General features: G+C 39.8%; 1 protein-coding gene across 1 annotated transcript in view; it reads right to left on the minus strand.

Moving 5' to 3' along the window:
* Positions 1-26,733, minus strand: part of LOC126083320 (aldehyde dehydrogenase 1A1-like) — a 53,567-nt gene extending 26,834 nt beyond the window's left edge. The window contains exons 1-4 of the mRNA XM_049896932.1: positions 26,601-26,733; positions 11,328-11,432; positions 5,256-5,396; positions 1,080-1,209 (exon numbers count right to left, since the gene is read on the minus strand). Of these exons, the coding sequence (XP_049752889.1) occupies positions 1,080-1,209; positions 5,256-5,396; positions 11,328-11,432; positions 26,601-26,666 (442 nt within the window). The 5' untranslated portion in view covers positions 26,667-26,733. The remainder of the gene's footprint in view (positions 1-1,079; positions 1,210-5,255; positions 5,397-11,327; positions 11,433-26,600) is intronic.
* Positions 26,734-27,313: the final 580 nt, after the last annotated feature.

Below are 27,313 nucleotides of genomic sequence, written 5' to 3' on the forward strand. Positions count from 1 at the left end.
GAAGCAAACACTCTTAATTCATGAAAAAATAAAATAAAAAGCCAGAAAAAAAGACACTTATTTCAACCTGAACTTGACTGAGTCACACGCCTCAGAGTTTGATGTGGTCGGCCTGGGCACTACATTCTGCTTTATTTTCTGTTCTGTCCTAGTTCCCACAGATGCCTCCTGGCGGTCACAGCAAGAATTCTCCTTATCAAGGTCTATTTGTACTTGAAATGGCACCTCCCATTTGTCAAAGGATAAATAAACAGTTACTGAAAGAACCAAATTCCTTGGGACCACCATGGCCTCACTCTCCCCTTTTAACTTCCCAGATATCACTTCAAACCTACTGGATGCTCCGATTAGTCTGGAAGTGCACATCAGGACCAGACTGGAGGTGGTTGTAATCCTACAGTCAATAAGTTTATATGGATTAAACTCCACCCATACTGTCTTCCAAGTTGGTGCTTTTTCACATTTCTTTCTCAGTGTGAGCATGCCTTCACTAAAATGAGACATACGCACATATTCACACACATGACTTCTTAAGTCAGCTATGAACCCAGTGCCATCTTGTTCTGACTAAAGCTATTTGAAACAAATCAGCGTGAATTAGTTTGTTGAATTACCCTGGTCTGATTACACTGAGTTAGACCAGGTACAGACGACTATAACAGACTCATTCTGGAACAAGAAAAGAGGCTTCAATAATTACATTATAAAACAAAAATTATAGATAGTTATAAATGTCACTCTTCGAATACAACCCAAATATATAAGTTCAGAGGCCACCTTTGAAAAGTTTGGGTCCTTAGAGAGCCAGTTGTCTTAAATCAGTAGTTGTGGCCAAAAGAATGTGCTTACTTCAGTGTTTGCTAAAATATACAGTGGGATTTTGCTGAAACAATTTTAAAAGCCATTTGATAAATCTTAACAGAGCTTTCAGGTTTAGAACTGAATTTTCTCAAAGTCAAGGAGAAAATAAATTTGCTTTGTTTGGTTGGCATTTTTAAAAGAAGAGTTTGGAATTATTCATCTCTGCAGTAATTTCCTCTGCCCTACCCCATCCCTGGTGGTTTCTCAAAGCTACTCACCAATTGGTATTGTTCGACCCTGGATCTTGTCAGCCCAGCCTGCACAGTAGCGTAATGTTTTTATGGCGTTTCCTAAATTCACCAGATACGAACTGGCAAATAGTTTTCCAGCATTCATTGAGTCTAGTGTCTGAAAAAGAGATCAAATGTCAAATCTCAACTTCTAGAAAATTTCTAGATTAAAGAATATGTATGAAAATATATACCCAAGACCAAACCCATTATCCGTCAAGTCAATTCCAACTCATAGTGAACCTACAACACAGAGTAGAACCACCCCATAGGGTTTCCAAGGCTGTAATCTTTACTGAAGCAGAGTGCCACATCTTTCTTCCCTGGAGCACCTGATTGGTTCCAACCATCAACCATTCTGTTAGCAGCTGGGTGCTTTAACCATTGCACCACCATGGCTCCTTGTGAATATATATATTGCCAATATTTTGAATAATTATGTGTTATAGAATTTTAGTAGGAGCCCTGGTAGCACAGTGGTAAAAGTGCTTGGTTGCTAACTGAAAGATCAGTGGTTGCAACCCATCAGCTGCTCCAGTGGAAAAAGGTGTGGCAGTCTGCTTCTGTAAAAACTACAACCTTGGAAACCATTTCTACTCTGTCCTGTGGAGTCGCTTTGAGTCAGAATCAACTTGATGGCAATGGGTTTGGTTTTTTCCTTTAACAGAAATTTGGGTATGGAATGAATAAGTCACTTTATCTTGTCTAACCTCATTTAAAAAGAGAAGAAATAAAAAAATAGTTAAAATAACTTGTTGCAAGATCCAGGCAGAAATAGTAATTGGATTCTGGTTTCTAAACCATAGTGGTCCTCCTATCATATTATGAGTGTGCTCCAGAAAACCAACTGTTATAGATTGAATTGTGTCCCCCAAATATGTGTCAAATTGGCTAGGCCATGATTCCCAGTATCGTGTGGTTGTCCTCCATTTTGTCATCTGATATAATTATCCCCCATTTTCTGATGTGTTATAAATCCTAGCCTCTATATGTTAGTGAGGCAGGATCAATGTGGGATATATCTTGAGTCACAGCCTTACAAGAGGGTATACTCAAATCACCTGTAACCCATTGCCATCGAGTGATTCTGACTCATAGAGACCCTATAGGACAGAGCAGAGCCGCCCCACAGAGTTTCCAAGGAGCGCCTGGTGGATTCGAACTGCTGACCTTTTGGTTAGCAGCCGTAGCACTTAATCACTGCACCACCAGGGTTTCTGACTCAAATCACACCCTTACTTAAGTCATGCCCTTGCTTGAATCACATCTTTTATCTTAACGTCTTACCATTGAGTTGATTCCAACTCATAGCAACCCTATAGGACAGAAGCAGGCTTTCTCCCATAGAGCTGCTGGTGTGTTTAAACCACCTACCTTTCAGTTAGCTGCCCAGTGAGAAATGAGTGAGAGGTGTGGAACATCATTACCACTGAGAAAGAAGAGCTGAGAGTGGAGCATGTCCTCTGGACCTGGGGTCCCTCCACTGAGAACCTACTAGACCCAGAGGAAGATTGAAGCCAAGACCCATGGAGATTTCCAAGGAATGCTGAGCACACAGATGTTGAAAGCAGACAAGAACCATCTCCCAGAGCTGAGACAGGGAGAAAGCCTTCCCCTAGAGTTGGTGTCCTGAATTTGGACTACTAGGCTCCTAAACCATGAAAGAATGAATTTCTGTCTTTTAAAGCCATACACTTGTGGTATTTCTGTTTTAGCAGCACTAGATAATTAAGACAGAATTTGGTACCGGAAGTGGGGTGCTGCTCTAACAGATGCCAAAAATGTGGAAGTGGTTTTGGAATTGGGTAATGGGTAGAGGCTAGAATAGTTTTAAGATACCTATACTAAAAGCCTAGACTGCCTTTGAGAGACGGTTGGTAGAATTACGGACATCAAAGGCAATTCTGGTGAGGGTTCAGAAGGAAGTGACAGAGAAAATCTCTATCGTCTTAGAGAATACACATGGCGCTAGTAACAGAGTGTTGCTAGAACTGTGAACATTACATGTGCTTCTGGTGAGGCTTTAAAAGAAAATGATGAACATGTGCCTGGGTAATGGAGGAGGGGTGATGCTTTTATGGAGTGGAAATGAACTTGTTTGAAATAAGTTCAAATATTTGGTTGAAGGTAGAACTTGTAAGTGATGAACTTAAATATCTGGCTGATGATATTTCTAAGCAAAATCTTAATATTGCCACGTGGTTTCTCCTTGACACTCATAGTAAAAATGCGAGAAGAAAGAGATGCACTTAGAAATGAACTGCGCAAAATGAAATCAAAATTTAAAGATTTGGAAAAGTCTGTTGTACAAACTATGGACAAGTCTCCTTAGGCAGATCAGAGTTCCAACAGGGTTTCACTTATTTTATAATCCAACTGAGGGTGACAATTTAGTGTCAGTGACTATTAATGATGTTTCAATAGTTATTTTTTAATTTTTGCTTTTCATCTGGATATAACCAGTCTAGTCACACAAACTTGAGTAACACCTACACCTTTCATCCCTGAATGCTCCAGTCTAGGATAAGAGCCATAGTGTTTAGATTATAAATTAGAAATGAATTAAGATGAATTGAAATGTTTCAAATGTGGTTATTTTTATGATTATTCAAATTGTTACATACACAGAATTTTCTTCACAAAACGAGACTTTTTTTTTCTTTTGATTTTGATACTCTCAATTTTGCTATTGCCATAATTATCATTTGAGTGGCCAAGCTGTAAAGTTGAACCTTTTCTAGTCTGGTGCACTAACTATTATAGAATAGTCTATCTTCTCTTTTCCTTCTTTTATTCAGCAGAACTTTAAAGAGCTCTTTGAGACCTAATATTCTGCTGGGGTGGTTACCTGGCAGGAATCTGCAGCTGAGGGAGTGACATGTTCTGTTATACCATCTTCTGTCTTTGGATTATACTGTCTGTCGTCTCAAAATTAAATCAAACATGATTTCTGTATGTCTGCTATTTTTTCCCTTAGAAACTTCTGCTGACAGAGGCATTCAACACTCTATAATCCACAGATTAGATAAATGAGAGAAGCCAACTTTTAGTAAATCCTGCTTTCTTCCTGCAGGACATTTTGCTTAATGTAGTTTTATTGCACATAGCTTCTGGCTCTGTATTTTTGCATACTTTGAATTATGCTAAATCCTTGTGTAATAGATGGTATTTTAGTGGTTAAGAGTTCAGCTGTTAACCAAAAGGTTGGCAGTTCAAATCCACCAGGCACTCCTTGGAAACCCTACGGGGCAGTTCTACTCTGCCCTATAGGGTCGCTATGAGTCAGAATTGACTTGATGGCAATGGGTTAATTTTGTTTGTTTGCTTTTACTGCTGATTAAAAAAGATTGTAGGCCTCTTCTTTACTGCCTGTTTAAGATTCTAAAGATAATAAACATTTATTATGAAATGGGATCTTGGTATTGGTTTGTGGTTGAATTGATTTCCCTATAACACGCAATTGAGAAACAGAAAACAGGGAAGCACACACCTCCCATATTAAATGCTGACTCATCTATCTGGTAAAATACATATTTTTAAGAGGAGTATATACAAAAACATAACTTCTATAAGCACATAAATAATCGGACTTTTTAACTTATTCTTTGCCTTTTTTCTACCTGTAAATAGATCTTAAGTTAATCAAATGAACAGATACATTTTCGGGAGAGAAAAAGTAGTCACTATTAAGTGTCTTAGTGGAATAGACTAAGGAGAAATAAGATTTATTTTAGAAAAATATTCTGGGAAATCTTAACAGACCCCAGTAGATTTTCCACTAAAAGAGGTCAGTGATCAAGCAAGTCTGAGAAACTCAAGGTATCAGTCTAAGCGTTCCATACAGCACATGACTTTGTTAAAGGCTCCGACAAGTTCTAGAGTCAAGGAAAGACATCTGTGAAATTTGGTTTAACTCAGTGTTTGCAGAGTTTGGACTGTGGAATCTATTATGGAGGCAGAAACTACATCATCCTAAATTAGAGTGCAGATTATTATTTGAGAATAAGTTCAATGTTAACATTTCTGTATAAAATCTAGAAGTTGAAATGTTTTATATTTTGTTTGTACAGCACATATAAATCACAAAAACCTAATGACTTTCCAGTTCAAACAGTAAATGTTTTCTAAAGCTCTTACTACCTGTCCAACGTGGCTAATACTTACTGCCAACAGCAGATGATCCCTTTCCATTAAATCAGCCAACCTGCATAGCAGCCGTCCCCTTTCGGAAGCATCCATAGTACGCCATGGAGAGCCAATCTGAAAAGCTTGTCTTGCGGCCTTCACTGCTTTGTCAACATCTGCCTGCAAGAAAAATGGTAATTCAATTCAGTAGGCTAACTGTATCAGCAAATCCAATGGCAACGACCCTATAAAATAGACTGGAGCGTCTTGTAAGTGGTCACTGTATCTTCATTAGGCCAAAGTCTAGCACATTTACACAGTCGGCATGTTGAAATTAAGCCCAATGCCTTATCTATAGAATGATGGGCCTATGAATGCAGCATGCCGTTGATTTCCTAGAACAAATAATTATTTTTAATAGCTGCTGTCAGTGGAGTGCTTACTATGTGTCCAATAATGTTGTAATAACTCCCTATACATCAACTCATTTAATTCTCAATAGTTTTATGAGATAATATGCTCCTCATTTTACAGATGAAGAAACTGAAGCAAGGGAGAGAAGAGATTTGCCCAAGGTCAATAGGTAAACGTAGCAGAACTGAGTTTGTGTAGAGCCCTTGCTCTCTCACCACTACTCTTTGGAGATTGGGACACCCAGAATTCCAGGCAAATTTCAAGGTCTCTAGGCCCTACCTCACCTACCGAAGCTTATTCTCCCCTATGTTCCCATGGGCAACCCTGGTGGCGAAGCGGTTAAGTGCGACTGCTGCTAACCAAAAGGTCAGCAGTTTGAATCTGCCAGGCACTCCTTGGAAACTCTATGGAGCAGTTCTACTCTGTCCTATAGGGTGGCTATGAGTCAGAATTGACTCGACGCCAGTGGGTTTGGTTTTCGGTTTATGTTCCCATAATTCTCCTTCCCTAGAAGTCTCTCCCAGTGTACCGCTTTCCTTTCAAAATCCTACACATTGATTAGGAAAAAAAAAAAAAAATTTTTTTTTTCTTAAGACCCACCTCAAATATCACAATCTACCTAAACCCTTTCCAGACTAATCCAGCTTGATAATAGCTACTAGTTAAGGGTCCACTAAGCTCCAGCCACTAAGCTAAGCTCTTTAAAGCTATTAGCTCATCAAGTCCCAAAGTTACCACTATAGTTAAATACTATGGATCTTGTTTCGTGGTGAATAAACCGTGGCTCATTGATATTGAATGTCTGAGCGAGCAGATGGTAGAGTCAAGGTGTGATCCTATATCTGACCCCAAAATCCAGCACTTACAGCTGTGCAAGGTTGTTTCCTAATAATGATCTTCTTTGCAGGGAAAATTACTGCTGTCTCTGTTATAAGCTGTATTATTGCTCACTGTTCTGGGCCTACGAAAGGCAGGTAATAAACACTTAATAATAATTTTGTTTACTATCTTATAAACTCATTGATTTTATGAGATTTTGATAAAGGCAATATAAATCATATTGATATTTACATAGCAAATTTTATTTTGATATATTCCATTATATGACAAAGAGTTTTTATATTAATCAAAATTATTAGGTATAAGGTTTTTTTTTTTCTTTTATTCTAGAACTAACATTTTTATTTCAGGTCCGGTATTTCCAGGGATAACAATTTGTGAATTAACCAGAAAACAATCAGGTACATTAACTCAGATTTTCCATCATCAATAACACTTTGCCTTATACTGTTTAAAAACTTTTTTTTTCTAAGTAAGGAACCACAAGCTTGAATGTATGAAGACAATTCAAATGATGATGAAACACCCAATGCCTTTGAAGCATAGCAAAGAAAGTACCACTTACTTAACTATTCAATTACTCCTGGGTGTACACTTCCATATTAAATTCATTCAGAAATGGAGACAGTAGCTATCAGACCAGTTTTAGTTTTACACCTGTCATAGGCACTTACTTTATGGAGATTTGCTTTTAATCTCAACCTTCATTTGCTAGGTCATGCTTTAGTATTAAAAGCAGTTTTCAGGATTAGTCAATATAGCCTAGAAGAATCAGGGAAGTGAAAAGAAAACAGTTCCCACGCACATCTGGGCTTTGCTTTGTAACCTCCATTTGTTCTTGCCCCTCCTCCTTTCTTTCTAATACCACTGAAAGGCAGTATACAGCCCATTGTTTGCACCATTCTACTCCTAAATTAAATCCGGAAGCCGTCTTGGCTCATTCTCTAAGCGTCAGTTCTAGAATATCGGGTTTACTGTGACCATGTAATTTACAAGATTTGTACCTTTCACTGAGCAGCGTTGTTGGAGGTTACTGCACATTTGTCGGCAAAACTGTGAGAACAGCAATGATTATTTGAAAAGAACAGTTAGTAGATCACTCCAAAAGGAACGGGCTGCAACAGGAGTGCCGAATGTTAAGCACACTGTGGCTTTCCATGGGCAGTTTATACAGTGAACAATCTAATCCCAGTGATCAAATATCCTGCCAGCCGTAGCTTTCCGGTATATAAATGAGTGTCCTTAATTTACATTTGGGCAGACAGCCCTGCTCTTTTCTGAGCAGGAATAATTTGTCAATAAGCATAGAGCAAATAAATGACAAACATTTCAAAGCTTCGGGTGCGATCATCAGCTTTTCCTTGCTGCCCTTGTGAAAGGAGGCAGATCCCCTAAGTGTCAACAATGTCCTCATGCTACCTTCCATGGTTTCATCTGGAACTCCAGGCTCAGAGTCCTTTCACTGATGAAACTAATCCCCGAAGCCAGTGGCAGAGCTAGATGCTCAAGACCCCTGAGTTCAAACATTAAGAATATTTTTTCTTTGAATTGCAAACTGAAAACAGATCCACAGGCTACCCTCCGAAGTGGAAAGAGCAGACACCTGTCAGGGTCTTACTCTGTCCTCACCTTCCCCTTTATTAAAGCTTCCCACATATTTCCCAGGCTTGCCAGAGCCACTCAAGCAACTAGAGGGACATTTGAGCTCATGTAATGTGTAGATCTCTAGAAGTCCCTGATAAAAGGTTGAATGTGAAGAATAAATGTTCCTCTTATTCTTGGTGTAAACCCTGGTTAAGAGCTATGGCTGCTAACCAAAAGGTTGGCAGTTTGAATCCACCCGACGATCCTTGGAAATCCTATGGGGCAGTTCTACTCTGTCCTATAGGGTCGCCGTGAGTCAGAATCAACTCGATGGCCACAGGTTTTGTTTATTTATTTATTTTTTCTTATTTTTGGCAATGGCTTGTAGGACACAAGTTTCTGTGTTTCCTATGTCATTTTGCCAGGAATGAACAATATTTTTCTGCCCAAGTTTGGGCTTAGAACATTTCATAGAGGTGCAGAGTTACTGCCATAACACTTTCTGGGCATCAACTTCCTTCCTCATTAAAGTCCATAAACCTTAAGAAATGCTAAGACTTGAGAAGAGATTCAACGTGTGGCTCAATATCTCAGTTCACTGGTTCTCAAAGTGTAGTCCCTTCCCACCCAAAAACATCTGCATCGCTTGAGAATTTGTTAGAAATGAAAATTTGGGGTCCCGCTCAACAATTATTAAAACAAACCCTGAGGATGGAGTACAGTGAACTGTGTTTTAACAAGCCTTCTAGGAGGTTTTGAGGCAAGCTAAATTTTGACAGTCACTGCCTTAGTTAATAGTAAGTTTAGTACTGGATCCCCAAGTATCTTCCCAAGTATGTGGGGTCTATGGAGATTCAAAGCTTGGTGGAGAAGAATGTTACATTGATTCAGAATCTATAGTGCACCAAGTACTGAGGACACAAATGTGAGGTGTAGTGTTGATCTCTGGGTGGTGCAAATAGTTAATGTGTTCAGCTGCTAACCAAAACGTTGCAGGTTCCAGTCCACCCAGAGGCACCTCAGAAGAAAGGCTCAGCCGTGTACTTCTGAAAAATAAGCCATTGAAAATTCTTTGGCGCACAGTTCTGCCCTGACACTCGTGGGGTTGACATGAGTCGGGGTTGATGACAACTGTTTTTAGTGTTGATCGCCATACAAAGCATACTGCCTCAGTCAAATTAGCCAATAGCTATGAAATACAAGGGTTATAATAGAGGCCAATGACATGTTCTATAATGTTACAAAGCAGAACAATTCTAACTGGGAATATTAGAGATGGCTTTAGAAACGTAAGACCTGGTAATGAATGAGGCTTTCTTACGTGCTCAGCACTGTTAAAGACTTCTACATATTTTTTATTTACTTCCCAAAGTTTTCCTATGTCCTCATTTTACACGAAAAGGGTCAGAAACTGAAAGGGGGTAAGTAAAAATGTGGGACCTCTGTTTTCTTACTACAGATGATGATATGAACTAGGCCTTGAGGACCGTGCAGGGCACCCAGCAGAGAGGCCATGACCAGCATGCAATGTTTGGGGGACAGCACTGGACAGGGTGCAGCTGGACCTCAGATTGGTGGGGTGTGGATGGGACAAGGGTTGAATAATATTATAAGGAACACTGCACATGGATTTTTTTTTTTTTTTCTGAAAGTAGTGAGAAAGCCTTGAAGAATTTATGCCCTGATGAACTCTTTGGTATATACAAAAAATGAAGTCTGTGAGCAAGTGACACTTGACTCAATTCTATTTTGTTTCTGTTTCTCCATTTGTTGACTCTTGTGGCTGAACTCTGCACTCCTGCCCCCTCAGAAATCAGTCTTACTTCATTCTGATCATACTGCACCCTGAGTCTGGTGGCCTTCCCCAAACCCAGAAGAGCTCCTTTGGTCTATTGCTATCACGGAATAGGTCTGTATGGCTTAATGCATGAAGATTGTTGTTGTTAGGTGTGTGGACTCATAGCAACCCCAGGTGACAGGGTAGAACCGCTCCGCAGGGTTTTCAAGGCTGGAATCTTCCCAAATCAGATGACTAGAACTTTCTTTTTGGGAGCTGCTGGATGGGTTGGAGCCACCAACCTTTCAGTTAGCAGCCAAGCACTTAACTGTTTGGGCCACCCCAGGGCTCTTTGCATTAAAATTAGTAATTTCATTATTGAGGGGACAGTAGTGAAATAATAGAGACAGGCCCAGAACTTGTGATTGCTACAATGAATTAAAACATAGTGTAATGAATGGTATGATCCTTAGGCTTTGCTGACTTCTCTTCCAGTCGTCTTTTCACACAACAAAAAAGAAATTGACCTGACCGTATTTTATGTTGTGGCGACTCGACACTTGGTAACATCTGGATAACTAAAAACTAGAAAAAATACATTAAGTTAGATTTAGGAACACATACACTTTTAAGGTATGTTTCAGATAAAATTTCTGTAGACTTTTACTTGCCTTTCCCCAGAGGTCATTTAATATGACCTTATTTCTACAGTAATCACAAGGTAAGCCAGTAGCCCTGCCAGTCACAAGCTCTGGTGTCAGAAGGAAGCATTTGAATGCTGATTTCATTACTTATTAATAGTCACCTTGAGTGAGGTAAGCAACCCTTCTATTCTGCTTTTTCTTCATCATTCCTAAAAAGTGTTAAGAATAGTATCTTCTTTTTAGGGTTGCTTTGAGAATTAAATTAAAACAGTATTTAGAGCTTGTTTTGTTTTGTTTTTTAGCTATTACTAAACAGAAGTTGGTTTTTGTTATTATTATTAGCTAGAGAACGACAACACTTCTTATTTATTTTAAATCATTTCAAATGCAGTTTTAAAGGTATTGATCAGTATGAATTCAATGATTTTAATGAAATAATTTTAGCAATATATTCTTTTTAAAATCCCATATTAACTTTTGATTTCAGTTCCATCTAGCAACTTAAAAAGAACAATTTAATAGGAATAAAGGGTTTCTTTTGAAATCTATGATTAGTCATTTCCTGCGCAGTTGGTACAGTGAACCTGGATACTTTTTCAATCAAAAAACAAGCAAGAAAACTGAGCACAAAAAGAATCAAACGGAGCACCCCAGAACATAGGCTCATCACCATTAAATGGCTACTGAGGGCCCTCTATGCTCCAAGCACGATTTAGAAAATTTCTTTAGACAGCCCCAGAAGCCATATTTTAAATGACATGCCTACTTAAGCTGGCAGTGGAGCTTGGGGCCTCAGGATGGAGAGAGACAAAGAAACCTGGCATAAAATGGGACCAGTGCTAGGAAACTCACCTTATCCCCTTCTTCTACATCACAGAGTTTTTCCTCGGTTGCTGGATTGAAGACGGGAAATTTCTTGCCACTCACTGAATTATGCCACTCATTGTTTATGAAGATCTGCCAGGATGAGAGAAAATAAATGGAAAGGAATTTAAATATGCGAGCTATTTTAAAATGGTTTACAGAGCTGGCATCACAAAATGTCTAACGAGCCACAGGAGTCCCCAGATGGTGCAAATGGTTAATAGTCTCCGCTGCTAACTGAAAAGTCGGAGGTTCAAGTCTACCCCACGGCACCTTGGAAGAAAGTCCTGGTGACCTGCTTCTGAGAAACCAGCCATTGAAAACCCCGCGGAGCGCAGTTCTCCTCTGACACACGTGGTCCCCATGAGCACGAGTCAACTCGACGCAACTGTTCTTTTAACAAACCAAAGAATTACAACTTCTTCCCTTTCTCCCCAATTGTGTTTGGCAGTTGAAGACGTTTTACCTACACACACACACACACACACACGCGGGCACACGTGCACACACTCACATACACTGAAATAAGGAAACACTTTTAAGTTTCATTAAATTATGAGATTATTTCAGTACTTGAAAATACAGACTGAAGGAAATAATCTCAAATAAGTTGCTTTTATCTGAAATAGCCACAAATTTGAGGCAAGAGTCAAAGGTTTGGAGGCCTGGATATTTACGAATCATTTTCTCTAGTTTCCACTTCAGACTCTAAACAGGCTCATTTAGGGCTACTGAATAATTTGGTCTCATAAGTGACTGTTTTCTGGTACTTTATTTCACTGCCTGAAGGTAACTTTGAGGAGAATTTAAAAAGAAACTTGCTTAGGGAAAAAAATGGCTAGTAACATTACAATATGTACGCTCTATCTATCTTCCTTATTAATCTTGCATCTAAACTGTACCTATAACCCCCCTTCAGATGACCGCTAGTGAAGGTTTTGCAAGTGAGCGTTAACCGAAAGTAATAAGGCAAGGTTATCGTTATTACTGTTATTAAGGCAAGCCTTAAGGTAACTGAAAAAATCGGTTGCAGAGGGTTCCAAATTACCAGGAACTGTTTTGCATTATTTAATTTTAACCTTTAATATACAACACTGATACCTAGCTTCTGTTTGAATTTCTGCTTATGTTCACGTAAGCCCACACGGTCACTTTTGTGTTATCAGAAAGTTGTGTATCAATCAATGGGGAAATAGGAGGAAATAGTACTCTAGACGGTACTAAGGGAAATTTCAAGATTAATTAGCCATGGCTGTTCTCGAGGGGCTTAAAGTCTAAGAGAAGAACATGTTCCTATAAGGATCAGCGTGTAAAAGAATAGAAGGTTGTAGACTAAAACGACTGAGGCAGTACTTCAATCAATTCATTGCGTAGAGGAACTCACGGGAGAGAGAGATGTGGGTTGGGGGAATGCAGCCTGCAAAATGGGATTTGGATTAGTGGAAAAGAAGAACAATGAGCAAAGGAAGAGAACAATCTTAGGATATTTGTAACACAGTCAAAGATAAGCCCTAAAGACAAAGTTCCAGTGGAAGAAAGTTTTAGATAAGGTCAGACAATGAAAACAAAGTCAGTTTGTGGTGGATGTTGACTCCCATAGTGAGACCTTTAGGCTTACTTAATTCTGGACACAGTAAGAGAGTAAAACAATCAAATAAGTGTTTCGGGAGTACAGAAAAAGTACCCAAAATTGATGTGAAGGAGTTCAGGAGGTTTGTCTGCAGACAATTTTAATAACCCAGCCATGAGGCAAGAAGGCTTTAGAGAGACACAGGAGTGCAGTCTTCAAATCACCAAGTGTGGTATGTTCTCCCACAAACTGAAGGCTTTCAGCATAAAAACAGAGCTCAGCATACATACTGAGCTAGAATGGCAAGTGTTGCTCTTTTCTTTTCTTTCTTATAGAGAATTTATTGGTTGAAACTACCTTAATTTTCTTTTTCTGTTTTAATTTTATTAGCTTTACTTTTGGTATCTGTCCTCCAGCTAACCATGCGACCCAATGTTTTTGATAATCATCGTTACTGTAGTCATATAAAATGGTTACATGGAGAAGTGTAGGCTAACAGATGTTTATGACAATAATTGTAAAACCTGTTTTAGGCCCTGGGGAATGATCTACACTGGTGACAACATTCATTTTCTATCTGCTGTTTGCCTTTGAGTTTTGGGGAAAAGACACTGAAGTATAAAAGCAAAAATTCTTCTGTCCTTTTTAGTCATTATATTGATTATATTCTAATTATGAATTTTGGACCGAGGATGCTTTTGAATATCACCCATTTACAATAGACATGAATTTAAAGTTCACAGTATCGATCTGAAATTATAGATGCCTTTTTTTATGCCTATAGGCAAAACCCTGGTGGCGTTGTGGTTAAGTGCTATAGCTCGTAACCAAGAGATCAGCAGTTCAAATCCACCAGGCGCTCCTTGGAAACCCTATGGTGAAGTTCCATTCTGTTCTGTAGGTCTCTGTGAGTCAGAAATTGACTCAATGGCAGCGGGTTTATGCATACTCTAGGAGTCCCTGGGTGGCACAAATACTTCAGCTCTTGGCTACTAACTGAAAGCTCAGTGGTTCAAAGCCTCCCAGAGGCACCTCAGAAGAAAGGCTTGGCAACCCGCTTCTGAAAGGTCAAGCATGAAAACTCTACGGAGGGCAGTTGTACTCAGTACACATGGGGTCCCATGAGTCGAAGTCCACTCAATGGCAACTGGCTTATGCACACTTTGGTGTCCCCAGGCAGGCAAAAGGTTAACACATTCGCTGTTAATGGAAAGACTGGAAGTTCAAGTACACCCAGAGGCTCCTTGGAAGAAAGGCCTGGAGATCTACTTCTGAAAAATAAGCCCTTGAAAGCCATATGGAGCACAGTTCTACTCTGACATATATGCGGCTGCCGTGAGTTGGAATTGGCTGTATATTCTTGGACTCCAAGCATTTCTTATGTTGCAAAACAATTAATGGGAATGTGGAGATAACTTAAAAAGTGATTTTTACTCTGTAAATTTTAGATATGCCGCATTTTAAAAGATGCATCACATTATATTTGGTAAACACGCAGCCCTTTGCCGGTTGCAGTTTAGTGCTCAAGAATAAGTCACATTTTTTTTAAAAAAATAGCCTTTCCAAAGTAAAAGTTAATATGCCTTAATGTCTTTGGTATAAAGCTACAATTGTAAATACAATAAGTACTTCCCTCAAAACATTTCTGGCTTGGATTAAGCTAGATTTGGCTAACAGACAAAGACTGTATCTTCTGATACTGCATTTTGGAGCCCATTGGCTAAAAAGCAGAATCCTTGAATCCCTCCAACAGATACTGCGGGAGCCTCCACAGGGCCACACCTGGGCCAGTTGTTCTAGATCCTGTAAGAGAAGCCAAGACTTTCTTGGTGGCAGAGAGATCTTCACAGATCACATTTTCAATGCACAAAGTGTTTCTTTTAAGATATGCCAAGTGAGAAGGGGCCTGATGAGATTCTCCCTTTTTTGTCACCCATGTAAATTTCTAAATGTAAGAGACCAGGATGCTAAATAGAGGGTGACTGAAAAACAAAAACAAAAAAAGGCAGTTGCCATCTAGTTGATTCTGACTCACGGCAATCCCATGCGTGTCAGTGTAGAACTGTTTCATAGGATTTTCAATGGCTGATTTTTTTGCAAGTTGATTAGCATGGCTTTCTTTCAAGGCACCTCTGGTTGGACTCAAACCTCCAGCTTTTTGGTTAGCAGCCACATTTGTTAACAATTTGTACAAGCCAGGAGCTCCACTGGTAGTAAGTGGTAAGTATTGTAAATGTGTAAGTCTTTTCTCAGTGTAAACCCCAAAATCCATTGCCATCAAGTCGATTCCAACTCATAGGAACCCTACAGGACAGAGTAGAACTGCCCCATAGGGTTTCCAAGGCTGTAATCTTTTTGGGAGCAGACTGCCACATCTTTCTCAGAGGAGGCTGGTGAGTTCAAACCATGAACCTTTTGTTTAGCAGGCAAGCGGTTTAAGCACTGCATCACCAGGACGCCTCTTCTCAGCATTAGGAGCCCACCAAGGTGCCAAAGATCCTGAGGGGGTGGGGAATGAAAGATGAATAATAAAAGAATTTCTGAACAAAAGTCAGGTAAGGTATTAAACATTCAAAGGAGTCAAAGCTATATCATTTATCTTAGTCATCTAGTGCTGCTATAACAGAAACATCCCAAGTGGATAGCTTTAACAAAGAGAAGTTCATTCTCTCACAGTCCAGTAGGCTAGAAGTCCAAATTCAGGCCACTCGTCCATGGGAAGATTTTCTCTCCCTGTCGGCTCTGGAGGAAGGTCCTTGTGATATATCAGTCTTCCCCTTGTCTGGGAGCATCTCAGCGCAGGACATCAAGTTCAAGGACACACTCTGCTCCCTGCATTTTCATGGTGGTATGAGGTCCCCCACTCTCTACTTGTTTCCTTTTCCTTTTTTATCTCTTGAGAGATAAAAGGTGGTGCAGGCCACACCCCAGGGAAACTCCCTTTACTTTGAATCAGGAAGGTGACCTTGTAAGGGTGTTCCAATCCACCTAATACTCTTTAACATAAAATTACCATCACAGAATGGAGGAACACTACACAATACTGAATGTCATGACCCAGAAAAATTGATACACACATTTTTGGGGGGACATAATTCAATCCATGACATCTTTGGAAGGACAGCCTTGGACATCACTGGAACTACTCTCAACAAAATCCGAGGCAGCTAAGGAAAACACCTGGACTCAACGTAGAGAAATATAAAAGGAAATTAAAGAGGAAATAACCGATGGGAGGAAAAATATTTAACGGCAGTCAAAGTAATAAAAACAAAATGATAGAGTGACCAAAACAAAATAGGAGAAATATAACTTTCCTTTCATATCTGTCTTATATTGTAGCCTGACTTCAGTAATATAAGCCTATACTCTTTTTTCCTTGTCGTTTGAAGAACCTCTCCAGCCTTTTCAACTTAGCCAGGGAAAAAGAAAAGATGTCAAAGGATTTCAGTTCTGAGCCACATTTTCACTTTGTACCACAGATAACAGGAATAACTGTCAACAACTTTGGTATATTCAATATACCTTATATCAAAGTGGTAAGATATAGGAGTACTAGAAAGTCCTGTACATATCGAATATTTACCAGTATCAAAACCCAATAGTACAATTGCTTGCATGCAAATACTCTTCCTTCTCATGAAAATGTCAAATGTAGAGGATAATTCAGTTGCTTGTTATTTATATTCCTTCAGCTTCTTACAAAGTATTGGAGAAGGAGTTGAAATAGTCAGATGAGCCCTGAGGTGGAGGAGGTGGCTGTTCAGGGATAATTTTGAGAGCTGCAATATTTGCACAAATTCCCACCAAACAAATTTCCATTAAGTATGCCAGCATTATAATAAAAGTATCAGATAGATATATTACAGTATTAGAAACCCTAATATTATCAACACCTTATATCCTTTACAATCTATGCCTATAATTTAGGGAGTTTTTGACACATACCCTGTGGTGCAGTGAATTACTAATTATGGCCCTTCTAGTATAGTCTATGGAACTCCCACCAAAACACTGGGTGAGACTATGCAAATGAGGTACTTGTGGCCCACCAGGGGACTGGATAGCTTGCTAATAATGTAAATAATGTCCATGGCACCCTGTGGAGGTGGGACCATGCAAATAAGGCATATGGAACCCTAATGAAAGGATTGGTCAGTTTTCCCATCCCTCTAGGCTTAAAATGAGCAATCCCAGAGGTGGGAAGGGAGGATCTCTTCACTACCAAGAAAGAAGAGCCAGGAGTGAAGTGCATCCTTTGGAACCCAGGATCCCTGCATTGAGAAGCTCCTGGAAGTAGGAGACTGAGAGAGAGCTGTAACACCGAAGACAACAAGCAGCAGAGGTAGGAGACCAGCAGGAGAGTGCAGTGGACTTCCCAGCCCACAGAGCAAGAAAGCTGAGCACCTTTGGACAGAAGGCTTGCTGGCTGAGTAGGGTGCCTCCAGGAACTTGGTAGAGCGAGCTAGGCCTGCTAACCTGCAGAGCTAGAGCGGAGCAACTCTGGGTTGAAGCTTACTGGTGGAGTGGGATGCCTCTGGGCACTTATCGGCAGAGCTAAAAGAGCTTTGTAACACTTTCCTGAGCAGGGCAGAGGTTGGCCGAGGGGCCGAGGGCCAGACAGACACCTGCCCACAGGCACACATGAGAAGAGGCTGTTGTGATCGAAGGACTGTATCCTGAGTGTTCCTGAATCTAAACTGTAACCTGTTACTTCTGTAATAAACCCCATAACTGTGAGCATTGTCTGTGAGTTCTGTGTGGCCATTGCAATGAATTATCGAACCCAGCAGAGAAGTAAAGAGTGCTGTGGGAGGGACGGTTGGTGTCAGAATTGGTAAAGATGGTGGAGAGAGGAGTTAAGTCTGACCTTCACTTCATAGGAATCAGCTTTGGGGTGTTGATCTTGATTCTCCTTCCGCCTTGTGAAGTTAGAGGAGGTCAGATACTAACCCCACCTCATTTTTTCACACACACACTCGAAACATACCAGTGTTATAAAATCCAGATTTATGTAAATATTTAATTTTCTCAAGTTTTTTTCAGTAGTGAATTTTAATTGAATATTTGATTATGAAGCAATCATTGCTCAAGTTCTTTTGAACAGGGCTCTGTCTAATCTGCCACTTAAATCTGGTAAACATGCAATGTATTCCCTGACCACATGAAAACCCAAACCACCAACACTACCACTATCCTAAGCCAAATAATCTCTATTTTTTGACAAGTGTACCCCTATTTTGACAATGCCTGTATTCCCATGTTTCTTTTTTTTTTTAAATAATTTTTATTGTGCTTTAAGTGAAAGTTTACAAATCAAGTCAGTCTCTCACACAAAAACCCATGTACACCTTGCTACACACTCCCAATTACTCTCCCCTAATGAGACAGCCCACCCTCTCTCTCTCCTCTCTCTCTTTTCATGTCTTTTTTGCCAGCTTCTAACCCCCTCCACCCTCTCATCTCCCCTCCAGGCAGGAGATGCCAACATACTCTCAAGTGTCCACCTGATCCAAGAAGCTCATTCCTCACCAGCATCCCTCTCCAACCCATTGTCCAGTCCAATCCATCTCTGAATAGTTGGCTTCAGGAATGGTTCTGTCCTGGGCCAACAGAAGGTCTGGGGGCCATGACCACTGGGGTCCTTCCAGTCTCAGTCAGACCATTAAGTCTGGTCTTATGAGAATTTGGGGTCTGCACTACTCTCCTGCTCCCTCAGGGGTTCTCTGTTGTGTTCCCTGTCAGGGCAGTCATCGGTTGTAGCCGGGCACCATCTAGTTCTTCTGGTCTCAGGATGATGTATTTGTTGGTTCATGTGGCCCTTTCTGTCTCTTGGGCTCATAATCACCTTGTGTCCTTGGTGTTCTTCATTCTCCTTTGATCCAGGTGTGTTTAGATCAATTGATGCATCTTAGATGGCTGCTTGCTAGCATTTAAGACCCCAGATGCCACTCTTCAAAGTGGGATGCAGAATGTTTTCTTAATAGATTTTACTATGCCAATTGACTAAGATGTCCCCTGAAACCATGGTCCCTAGACCTCTGCCCCCACTACGCTGGCCCTCGGAGCATTCAGTTCATTCAGGAAACTTCTTTGCTTTTGGTTTAGTCCGATTGTGCTGACCTCCCCTGTACTGTGTGCTGTCCTTCCCTTCACACAAAGTAGTTCTTATCTACTATCTAGTTAGTGAATACCCCTCTCCCACCCTCCCTCCCTCCCCTCCTTGTAATGACAAAAGAGTGTTTTCTTCTCAGTTTAAACTATTTGTCAAGTTCTTATAATAGTGGTCTTATACAATATTTGTCTTTTTGCAACTGACTGATTTCACTCAGCATAATGCCTTCCAGGTTCCTCCATGTTATGAAATGTTTCACAGATTCCTCACTGTTCTTTATCGATGCGTGGTATTCCATTATGTCAGTATATCATAATTTACTTATCCATTCATCCATTGATGGGCACCTTGGTTGCTTCCATGTTTTTGCTATTGTAAACAGTGCTGCAACAAACATGGGTGTACATATATCTGTTTGTGTAAAGGCTCTTATTTCTCTAGGATATATTCCAAGGAGTGGGATTGCTGGATCATATGGTAGTTCTATTTCTAGCTTTTTAAGGAAGCACCATAACCATTTCCAAAGCGGTTGTACCATTTGACATTCCCACCAGCAGTGTAGAAGTGTTCCAACCTCTCCACAGCCTCTCCAACATTTATTATTTTGTGTTTTTTTGATTAATGCCAGCCTTGTTGGAGTGAGATGAAATCTCATTGTAGTTTTGATCTGCATTTCTCTAATGGCTAATGATTGTGAACATTTCCTCATATATCTGTGAGCTACCTGAATGTCTTCTTTAGTGAAGTGTCTATTCGTATCTTTTGCCCATTTTTTAATTGGGTTATTTGTCTTTTTGCAGTTGAGTTTTTGCAGTATTATGTAGATTTTAGAGATCAGGCGCTGATCAGAAATCCATGAGGTTTCTTTTATGCTGACCGGTATTACATCATCCTATAGACTAACCAGGCCATTCTGTAAGGCATTACGCAAACGGTAATCATGCGTCGGTGAAAAAGTTGGAAGTCAGTCCACCCAGAGGCATGTCAGAAGGAAGACCTGGTAACCTACTTCTGAAACAGCATCCGTTGAGAACTATGGGGCGCAGCCCTCCTCTGACACCGCACAAGGGGTCACCATGAGTCGGAAATGACTTGGCGACAACTTAAAAAAAAAAACAAAACCCTTAACTTTGGATCGTTCTTCCAAAGTGTTATTTCTAATGCTCTTCTGAAGAGTTTTCTCTCCCAGCCATCCCATTCTGGCAAGCAGTTAGTGACAAAGCTTTTAGGTGAAGTCAGGGCTCTGAAACAGTTCATTCCAGTTCTAAACTCTTTTGAGAAGTTGCATTTCCACCCCAGATATACTGAATCAGAATCTACATTTCAACAAGAATTTGTTTTAAATTGGGTATGTTGTTAAAATTATTACATGTATATAGAAGAATCACCTGGGGATCTTGTTAAACTGTAGATTCTGATTCAGTATACCTGGGGTAAAAATGCAAACTCTCAGCAGGATTTGAACCAGAATGAGCCAGTTCAAAGCCCTGGGAGAAGTTCATATTAAAGAAACCATTTGAACACGGTTAGTACCCAGAGTCCTTATGAAATATGGATGATACCCTCTCTTAGGATGTATGTTATTTATTCTAGGATATTTGTTGATTAGATTTTCATGAAGCCAGGCAGGTCCCTGAGAACGAAACAACTTGCCAAGACAGCAGTCCTCGGATATGGGTTGTTGTAAAATCTTCTAAGAGGCTCGTCCTTAAAATGAAACTATTTTACATCACAGACAGGCTTTTCTATCATTAAAATATTAAATTCTTAGTGGATAATTATCTCCCAGGAGATAAATCAATGAATGATTCCAGAAGTCTCCCATTTGTGACTATGATCTCGCATTTTCTGAAGGGGAAGGTAAATGGTTCTAATCTGGCTGGGTGTGGTTGAGTTTCTGGGAGGAACCAGAAACCAGTTCCTTAAGCAAGCCGGTAGTGGTCGCTGCAGGAAAATTAAAAGGCTGACCCCAAACTTTTAGACCATTGCTGCTGGTGAGCACACCGTTCTTCAGTAACATCAGCAAAACCTACAACCTACAGCAGTTAATTAGCAATTCAGAATTTCAGACCTCCTCCCAGACCTACAGAGTCAGAACCTACATTTCAACAAGACCCCTAAAGGGCTCATATGTACATTCAAATGTGGGTTCTACTCCTGAGTGTCTTCTCCCTGTTGGTCCATCCAGTCTGGGGAGCCACTGCCCAAATCATCTTATTCTCTCCCATCATCCAAACTTCATTCCCTCAGTCAGAGTAAGGAATGGATGATACAAGTGAAGTAATAGGTGTGAAAGCCCTCGTTAGAGACAACTGATGACATTTCAGTACCACTAATTTTAGTATTTAGGGGAAAAAATATGATATCACGTGGAAAAGTATCAGATCTGAAATGAGAAGATTCAGAATCCAGTTCCCTCTTAGGAGTTTTGTGAACTTGACAAAGCCACTCAAGTTCTCTGGGCTCAGTTTCCTCAGCTTTAAAATGGGATACTAATAACATTTTCTCTAGCTCCCTCCTAGCAGGTCATTATGGGCCCCAAATGAGATAAATACAGTGAAACCCGTGAGAGCTGGAACTTGACGAGACTGCCTTGTCTTCCTGGGTCTCACAAGCTTTCTGCCTTTGACAGGCTGCAGTCACCACTTTTCTATCACTCTCTAGTTAATGGAAAATATTTGAGTTTTTCTTCTCTGACAGATTTCCGCCTTACACAGGTTCCGTTTTCACAGATTTTACTTTATATGAAAGCAGCTTTGAAGTGTGACAATACAAGTCCCATCTACCACTGGGAACTGAGTCATTTTAGAATTCTGGGAGTCATTTTGGGAAGGAGAATGTTAAAGGGAGAAGAGAAGTAGTAGTCAGGCACTTTCCACAAACTACATCATTTAATCCTCACAGCCACTCTCCAATGCAGTCATTATTGTTCCCTATTGACATATAAGAGAACTGAAACTCAAGGAGATTATAATCTCAGCCAAGGTTATAACATGAAGTAGAAGAGCAGGAAATCAAGGCCAGGTTTATCTTACAAAACTACCGGACCATGCAGTCATCCGTCTATTTGTTCAGCTGCTTCCAAGCCACAAGCAAAGAGAATTTTCTTCCCTCAGAAGGGAGTTGAGAAGGTGTCCCAAAATAAAGCAGTGCCCAGCACAATCAGCTTTGCCTTGAACATAAATCCTGTCCTGATATTCCTCAGTGGTTTCCCTCAGATAAAATCCATCAACTAAACTGGCCCTTGCCTCCATCTTCAGTCTCATCTCACCCAGTCTCTCTCCTACTCACTCCAACCATGTTAGCCTTTTGATAGTTCCTTGACTACACTAAGCTATTGTCGTTAGGGTTTTTGCACATGTTATTATCCCCTCTGAGTCTTTGTGGCTTTCCCCAGTCTACATGACCATCTTATTTTCTGCATCCCTCAGCTTCACCTGAAATGTCCCTTCCCCAAAGACAGCCTCCATTACAACCTCATCAACAGTACGCTCTTGCCTTCATATTTTCCAAGCTTTCAATGTTCTTCTTTTTAGTATGGGTCAGAACATGTGATTAAATACTCACTTACTTGCTTGTTTTCTGTCCCATGCCTCCCCCTATATGCTTCTAGGGTATAAGCCCCAAGAGCCAAGAGATATATTTGCCTTCTGATATGGGTCCTAGCACAGAACAGCCATTCAAAGACTTGTTAAACAAGAAAAAAAAAAAAAAAAAAACCATTGCCGTTGAGTCAATTCTAACTCATAGTAGGACAGAGTAGAACCACCCCATAGGGTTTCCAAAGAGCAGCTGATGGATTCGAACTGCTGACCTTTTGGTTAGCAGCCGAGCATTTAACCACTGTGCCACCAGGACTCCAACTTTAGACAAATTACTTAGGTATTCAAAGGAGCCCTGGTGGTGAAGCGATTCTGCTCCTTGGTTTCCTCATTTATGAAATGGGAATGGCAGCCTCCTCACAGGGTTATTGGGAAGATGAAACAAAGTCATTGTAAAGAATTCAATGTGGTCTGTGGCGCAGAATAAAACAATGAATTTTAGCTACAATACAATATATATATATTTCCTGTGTGTGTGTGTGTATGTGTGTGTGTCTGTGTGTGTGTTTGTGTGAAATGCCATTAGCTGATGAAGATCTATTCCAGCATGAACAAACTATTGTTCAAGGAGTTAAGTTTCAGAGCTAAGTTTAAAGAGTTAACATTTTTAGGGGTTGAACCCTGTCTGGGAAAGCTTGTCTTCTTGGATTTCCTTATTTCTTTTCTTTAAGGCAAAAGACAATGCTGTAAAGGGAGAATGAAAAATAAATAAAGTTACCAAATCCTGTAAGAGAAAATTCTTGATCCCAAAAATCCTGGCTAAACCTTAGGAACTTCACTCCAGTGCAATCCTTATTATATAGGACACGACTGTGCAAGAAAGAGTGACCAGAAAATTAAGAGAAGAGAATGAGATGAGAGGAACATTTGTGGGAAACCAGTCTAGGAAAGGTTGGACAAAAGACAAAATCCTGGAAAAACTGGATAGAATTCTGAAAAATAAATAGGACAAAGATTACAAAAAAACAAACCAAACCTGTTGATGTTGAGTCAATTCGGACTTATAGCAGTCCTATAGGACAGAGTAGAAGTGCCCCATATGGTTTTCAAGGAGCAGCTGGTGGATTCGAACTGCCAACCTTTTGGTTAGCAGCCAAACACTTAACCACTGTGCCACCAGGGCCCCCATTTAGAATTGGAACGGGGGAAATAACAAGGATTGGGATAGAGCCCAGTTTACATGGATTACAATCGGGAGGGTGAATTAACCAGCAAGCGAGTAACGCACAAATTTTCTTGTGCTTAGTTACTAATTAATCTGTAATGCACAAATTCACCTGTTCTTCCCATCAAAAATGCGGTGAAATCCATGTGAAATTACACACTACAGATTAGTAAATAAAGACAAGTAAACCCACGCATACCTTGCTTAGTGGGTAATCCGTCCTTGATTATAATGATGGTTACTGAGGCTTTAAATGTCAAAAACGCTAGTATCATTTTAGAAAGTGTTTTAAAACTTTGATCTCTGTTTTATCCACTCCAATAAAGAAATAATGAGACAGTAAAAAAAAAAAAAAAAAAAAAGAGAATAAGTCACACCAAGGAAAGCACCAATGTCTTCTTTTGTTTGTGTGAAAAGCAGTTTAAAGTTGAGAACATGTAGCTCTTCTACCCCATTGTAATATTTTTTTTTTACTCAATCCTGCTTGTCTCTTCCTTCCCCATTGCCCACCAACTGTATTCTAGTGAAAATAAAGAATGACATTGAAATAAAAAGAGAAAAATAATTTAGGATTTAGTTTAGGGGGTGACCAGAAATGGGAATTTCTTAGACACTCTAAAATCCTTGCTTGCTTGGTTTGCAACCAGGAAACTCAGTTAATAACCATCACTTTTCCAACTCGTCTTGCAAGTGCAAGTTCACAGCAATTCTTTTGGTGGGACAGTAAAGAGAAAATGCAAAGCGCCTGACATCTGAAAAGCTCAACCATTTAGATTTAATTACATAAATAACTGGTGGCCTTCCAAGTGTGAAAATGCTGAAGCCAACAAATCAAACAATAAAATGCTATCTGAGCAAAACATTTATATAGATATGTGAGCAGTAAAAATTCACTGACTTGCACTGGGTCTTTTTACCCAGAAATGTCCTTAAAATCAAGAGCAAATGCCTGCTCTTTGAATCTTGCCTTCTTTTGAACACTTTGGTGAGTCAGTTTCCCTAGAGGGGCATTCTTGGGCAATGACTTTTAAGTGGACAGGAGATTTCAAACTGGAAAACATCTCTTTTGTAAAGGGACTACATTATTCATGTGCCTGTGAAATTTTAAGGACTATCTTATTTGTCTAGTACTGTTTGTTACATGCTTAATAACTATTAAATAAGGCTTAATTCAGCAGAAAAAAAAATTCCCATTAAAGGTGCCTTAGACGTACAAGCAAGGAAGATGTTGTAAACTTCCGCAAAGCCACATTTTTTAAAACAGTGATGTCCAGACTACCAAAGATCTTCCCACGCAGTATAACGCCCCCCAAAAAGACTCTCCCTAATAATAATAAAAAAAAAATAATAGTAATGCAATAATCCGACCATTGCCACCAATTTTGATCTTTGTATGTTTTTTAAATGTTTGTACTTTAAATTGTCATTTCTTATGAAGGACAACCCTTAGGTAAGCAAGTGGGGGAGACTGGAGTCTTGCCATCTTTTGGGCACACCTTTGCCAAATGTTCTTTGTTTGGGAGTATGGACTCATCTCATTTTTCATGTTCCCGTTTGTAACCAGATTAAATGGAAAAACATTCCTCTAATAAACCTTGTGAAAATAATATCTTGATAAACTTTATAGCTCTGGTCAATCATGTTAAAGGCACAATCTGGTCTCTCCTGACACTTTCCTGAGGAAAACAGCCAGTCAGCTGAATAACTTCCACATTCACTGCACTTATAAAAATGAAGATATAACAGACCTTAGGATTTCAAAACCAGCCACAGTTTCAAGTAAGGAAAAGAGTAAATAGCAGTGGGGACTTCTCCTTTACCATTAAACCCTAATGCTCCTGATTTTTCATTGCTTAAAAAAAAGCAAAACGGCTCCCTCCTGAGTTGCAACAGTTCAAGTCTTACCTTGCCTCCTGCATCATACCACAAAGCTAACTTTGATAAAGTGACTCTGGCTACATTTTTGTGTGTGTGTGTGTGTGTGTGTCTGTGTGTGTGTGTGTCTGTGTGTGTGTGTTCTAGATTCTGTCAGGAAGGCAGACATGTAACAATGAGAAAGAGGCAAAGTTCAGAGACAATCTCAGAATGCCTCAAGCAGGATCCATTTCCCAGTTCTCTCTAGCTGTGGGTTTGTAAGTGTGGGCCTGGTTCCTGCTCTTGTTTCTGTAAATATTTATCTGTTAACGACGACACCATCTGCACCCAATGGAAACAAAGGTATCTGAAGAACTAAATAGGAATGCTTTCTTTCCCAAAATGTACTAAATGATTTGAGCTCATTTGAGGTTTTTGGAAACAGAAGCTTTCATCCAATTTTCAGATTTAGGTCATTCGATTTTGATGCTAGTTTTAATTATGTGCCTAACAAAGTCATGTTATTACAGCATGCTGTGTTTCTCCTTTTTTATTATTTGCTACTTGCGCGGCTCTTTCAAATGAATTAAATATTTGCCTCTCTGTACTGGCTTTTTTTTTTTTTTTTTTGACTGGGTTCTAGGTAATCAAACATGACCCCCAGGCTATACCGAAGTCAATAGGACTGCTTAGTAAAATCCACTGAGCCCTGCACTAGATCCTTCCATGCAGAAAAGAATTCCTATCACTTGGAAACATTTTAAGAAATGAATTCATGAGAAGTTGTCTGATATGATTACAATTCACTATTTGAGCAAAACACAAAACCTAGACCCGCATTTTGTAAGCCTTTTTGGTTTTTCTACAAAAATTTACTTAAACTGACCTTAGATGCTTTAAATAAATGTAGTTTTCATAAACCAGAGGCAAAGCAGCAAATGTAAAGTGCACTAACCTTGGTGTACTGAATCTTCAAATTGGCGAGTGGGGCAGGTAAGTCGGGCACGTCTGAGGACAACATTTCTAGTCCGGTTCCTGGAATACAGATGACAGGCTCAGAGATTTGTTCTGATGGAGGGTTTGGCTTTATTTGTTCCTTTTTATCTCAATGGGCTAATGTTAATTTGCATACTGGCATATGATTGGTTGAACAAACTTAGAGCTAAAAGCAAAGGACACTACTTATTTGTAACACCTAGGGCAGGAAGCCTTTGACTTTAAACTTAAATCCTTAAGAAACCAGCCAGCGCTCTAGCACCAACGCTGCACCTGGACACACTGCACTATTTGCAGACAAATTAATTTACAAAACTGAATCCTGCCATAAGGGTATGCTGCACAGCTGTGCTGGCCTCTAAGGCTAGTTATTATTATTGTTATTTTATTTCGTTTTGTCTTTTCATGCTGCCATGTAACTTTCCATTCTCTGACAGACTTGGAGTCAGAGACTATAAGGATTAAAAAAGACTAAAAGGGCACTTGTTCTCAGAAGAAGCTGATGAAGACAGGACCTTGGCCAGGGTGTTGCCTGGGGAAGAAAGGCCCTCTTTCTAGACACTACCCCAAGTCAGCTTAAAAAAAAAAAAAAACAAATCAATGAAGTGTATTTCAGTGCTAGATAAGCAGACCTACTGTGATTTCAGAAGCTCTAAATTAATTTTATTTTAT

The sequence above is a fragment of the Elephas maximus genome, chromosome 9 (genome assembly GCF_024166365.1).
Source record: "Elephas maximus indicus isolate mEleMax1 chromosome 9, mEleMax1 primary haplotype, whole genome shotgun sequence".
Taxonomy (NCBI): domain Eukaryota; kingdom Metazoa; phylum Chordata; class Mammalia; order Proboscidea; family Elephantidae; genus Elephas; species Elephas maximus.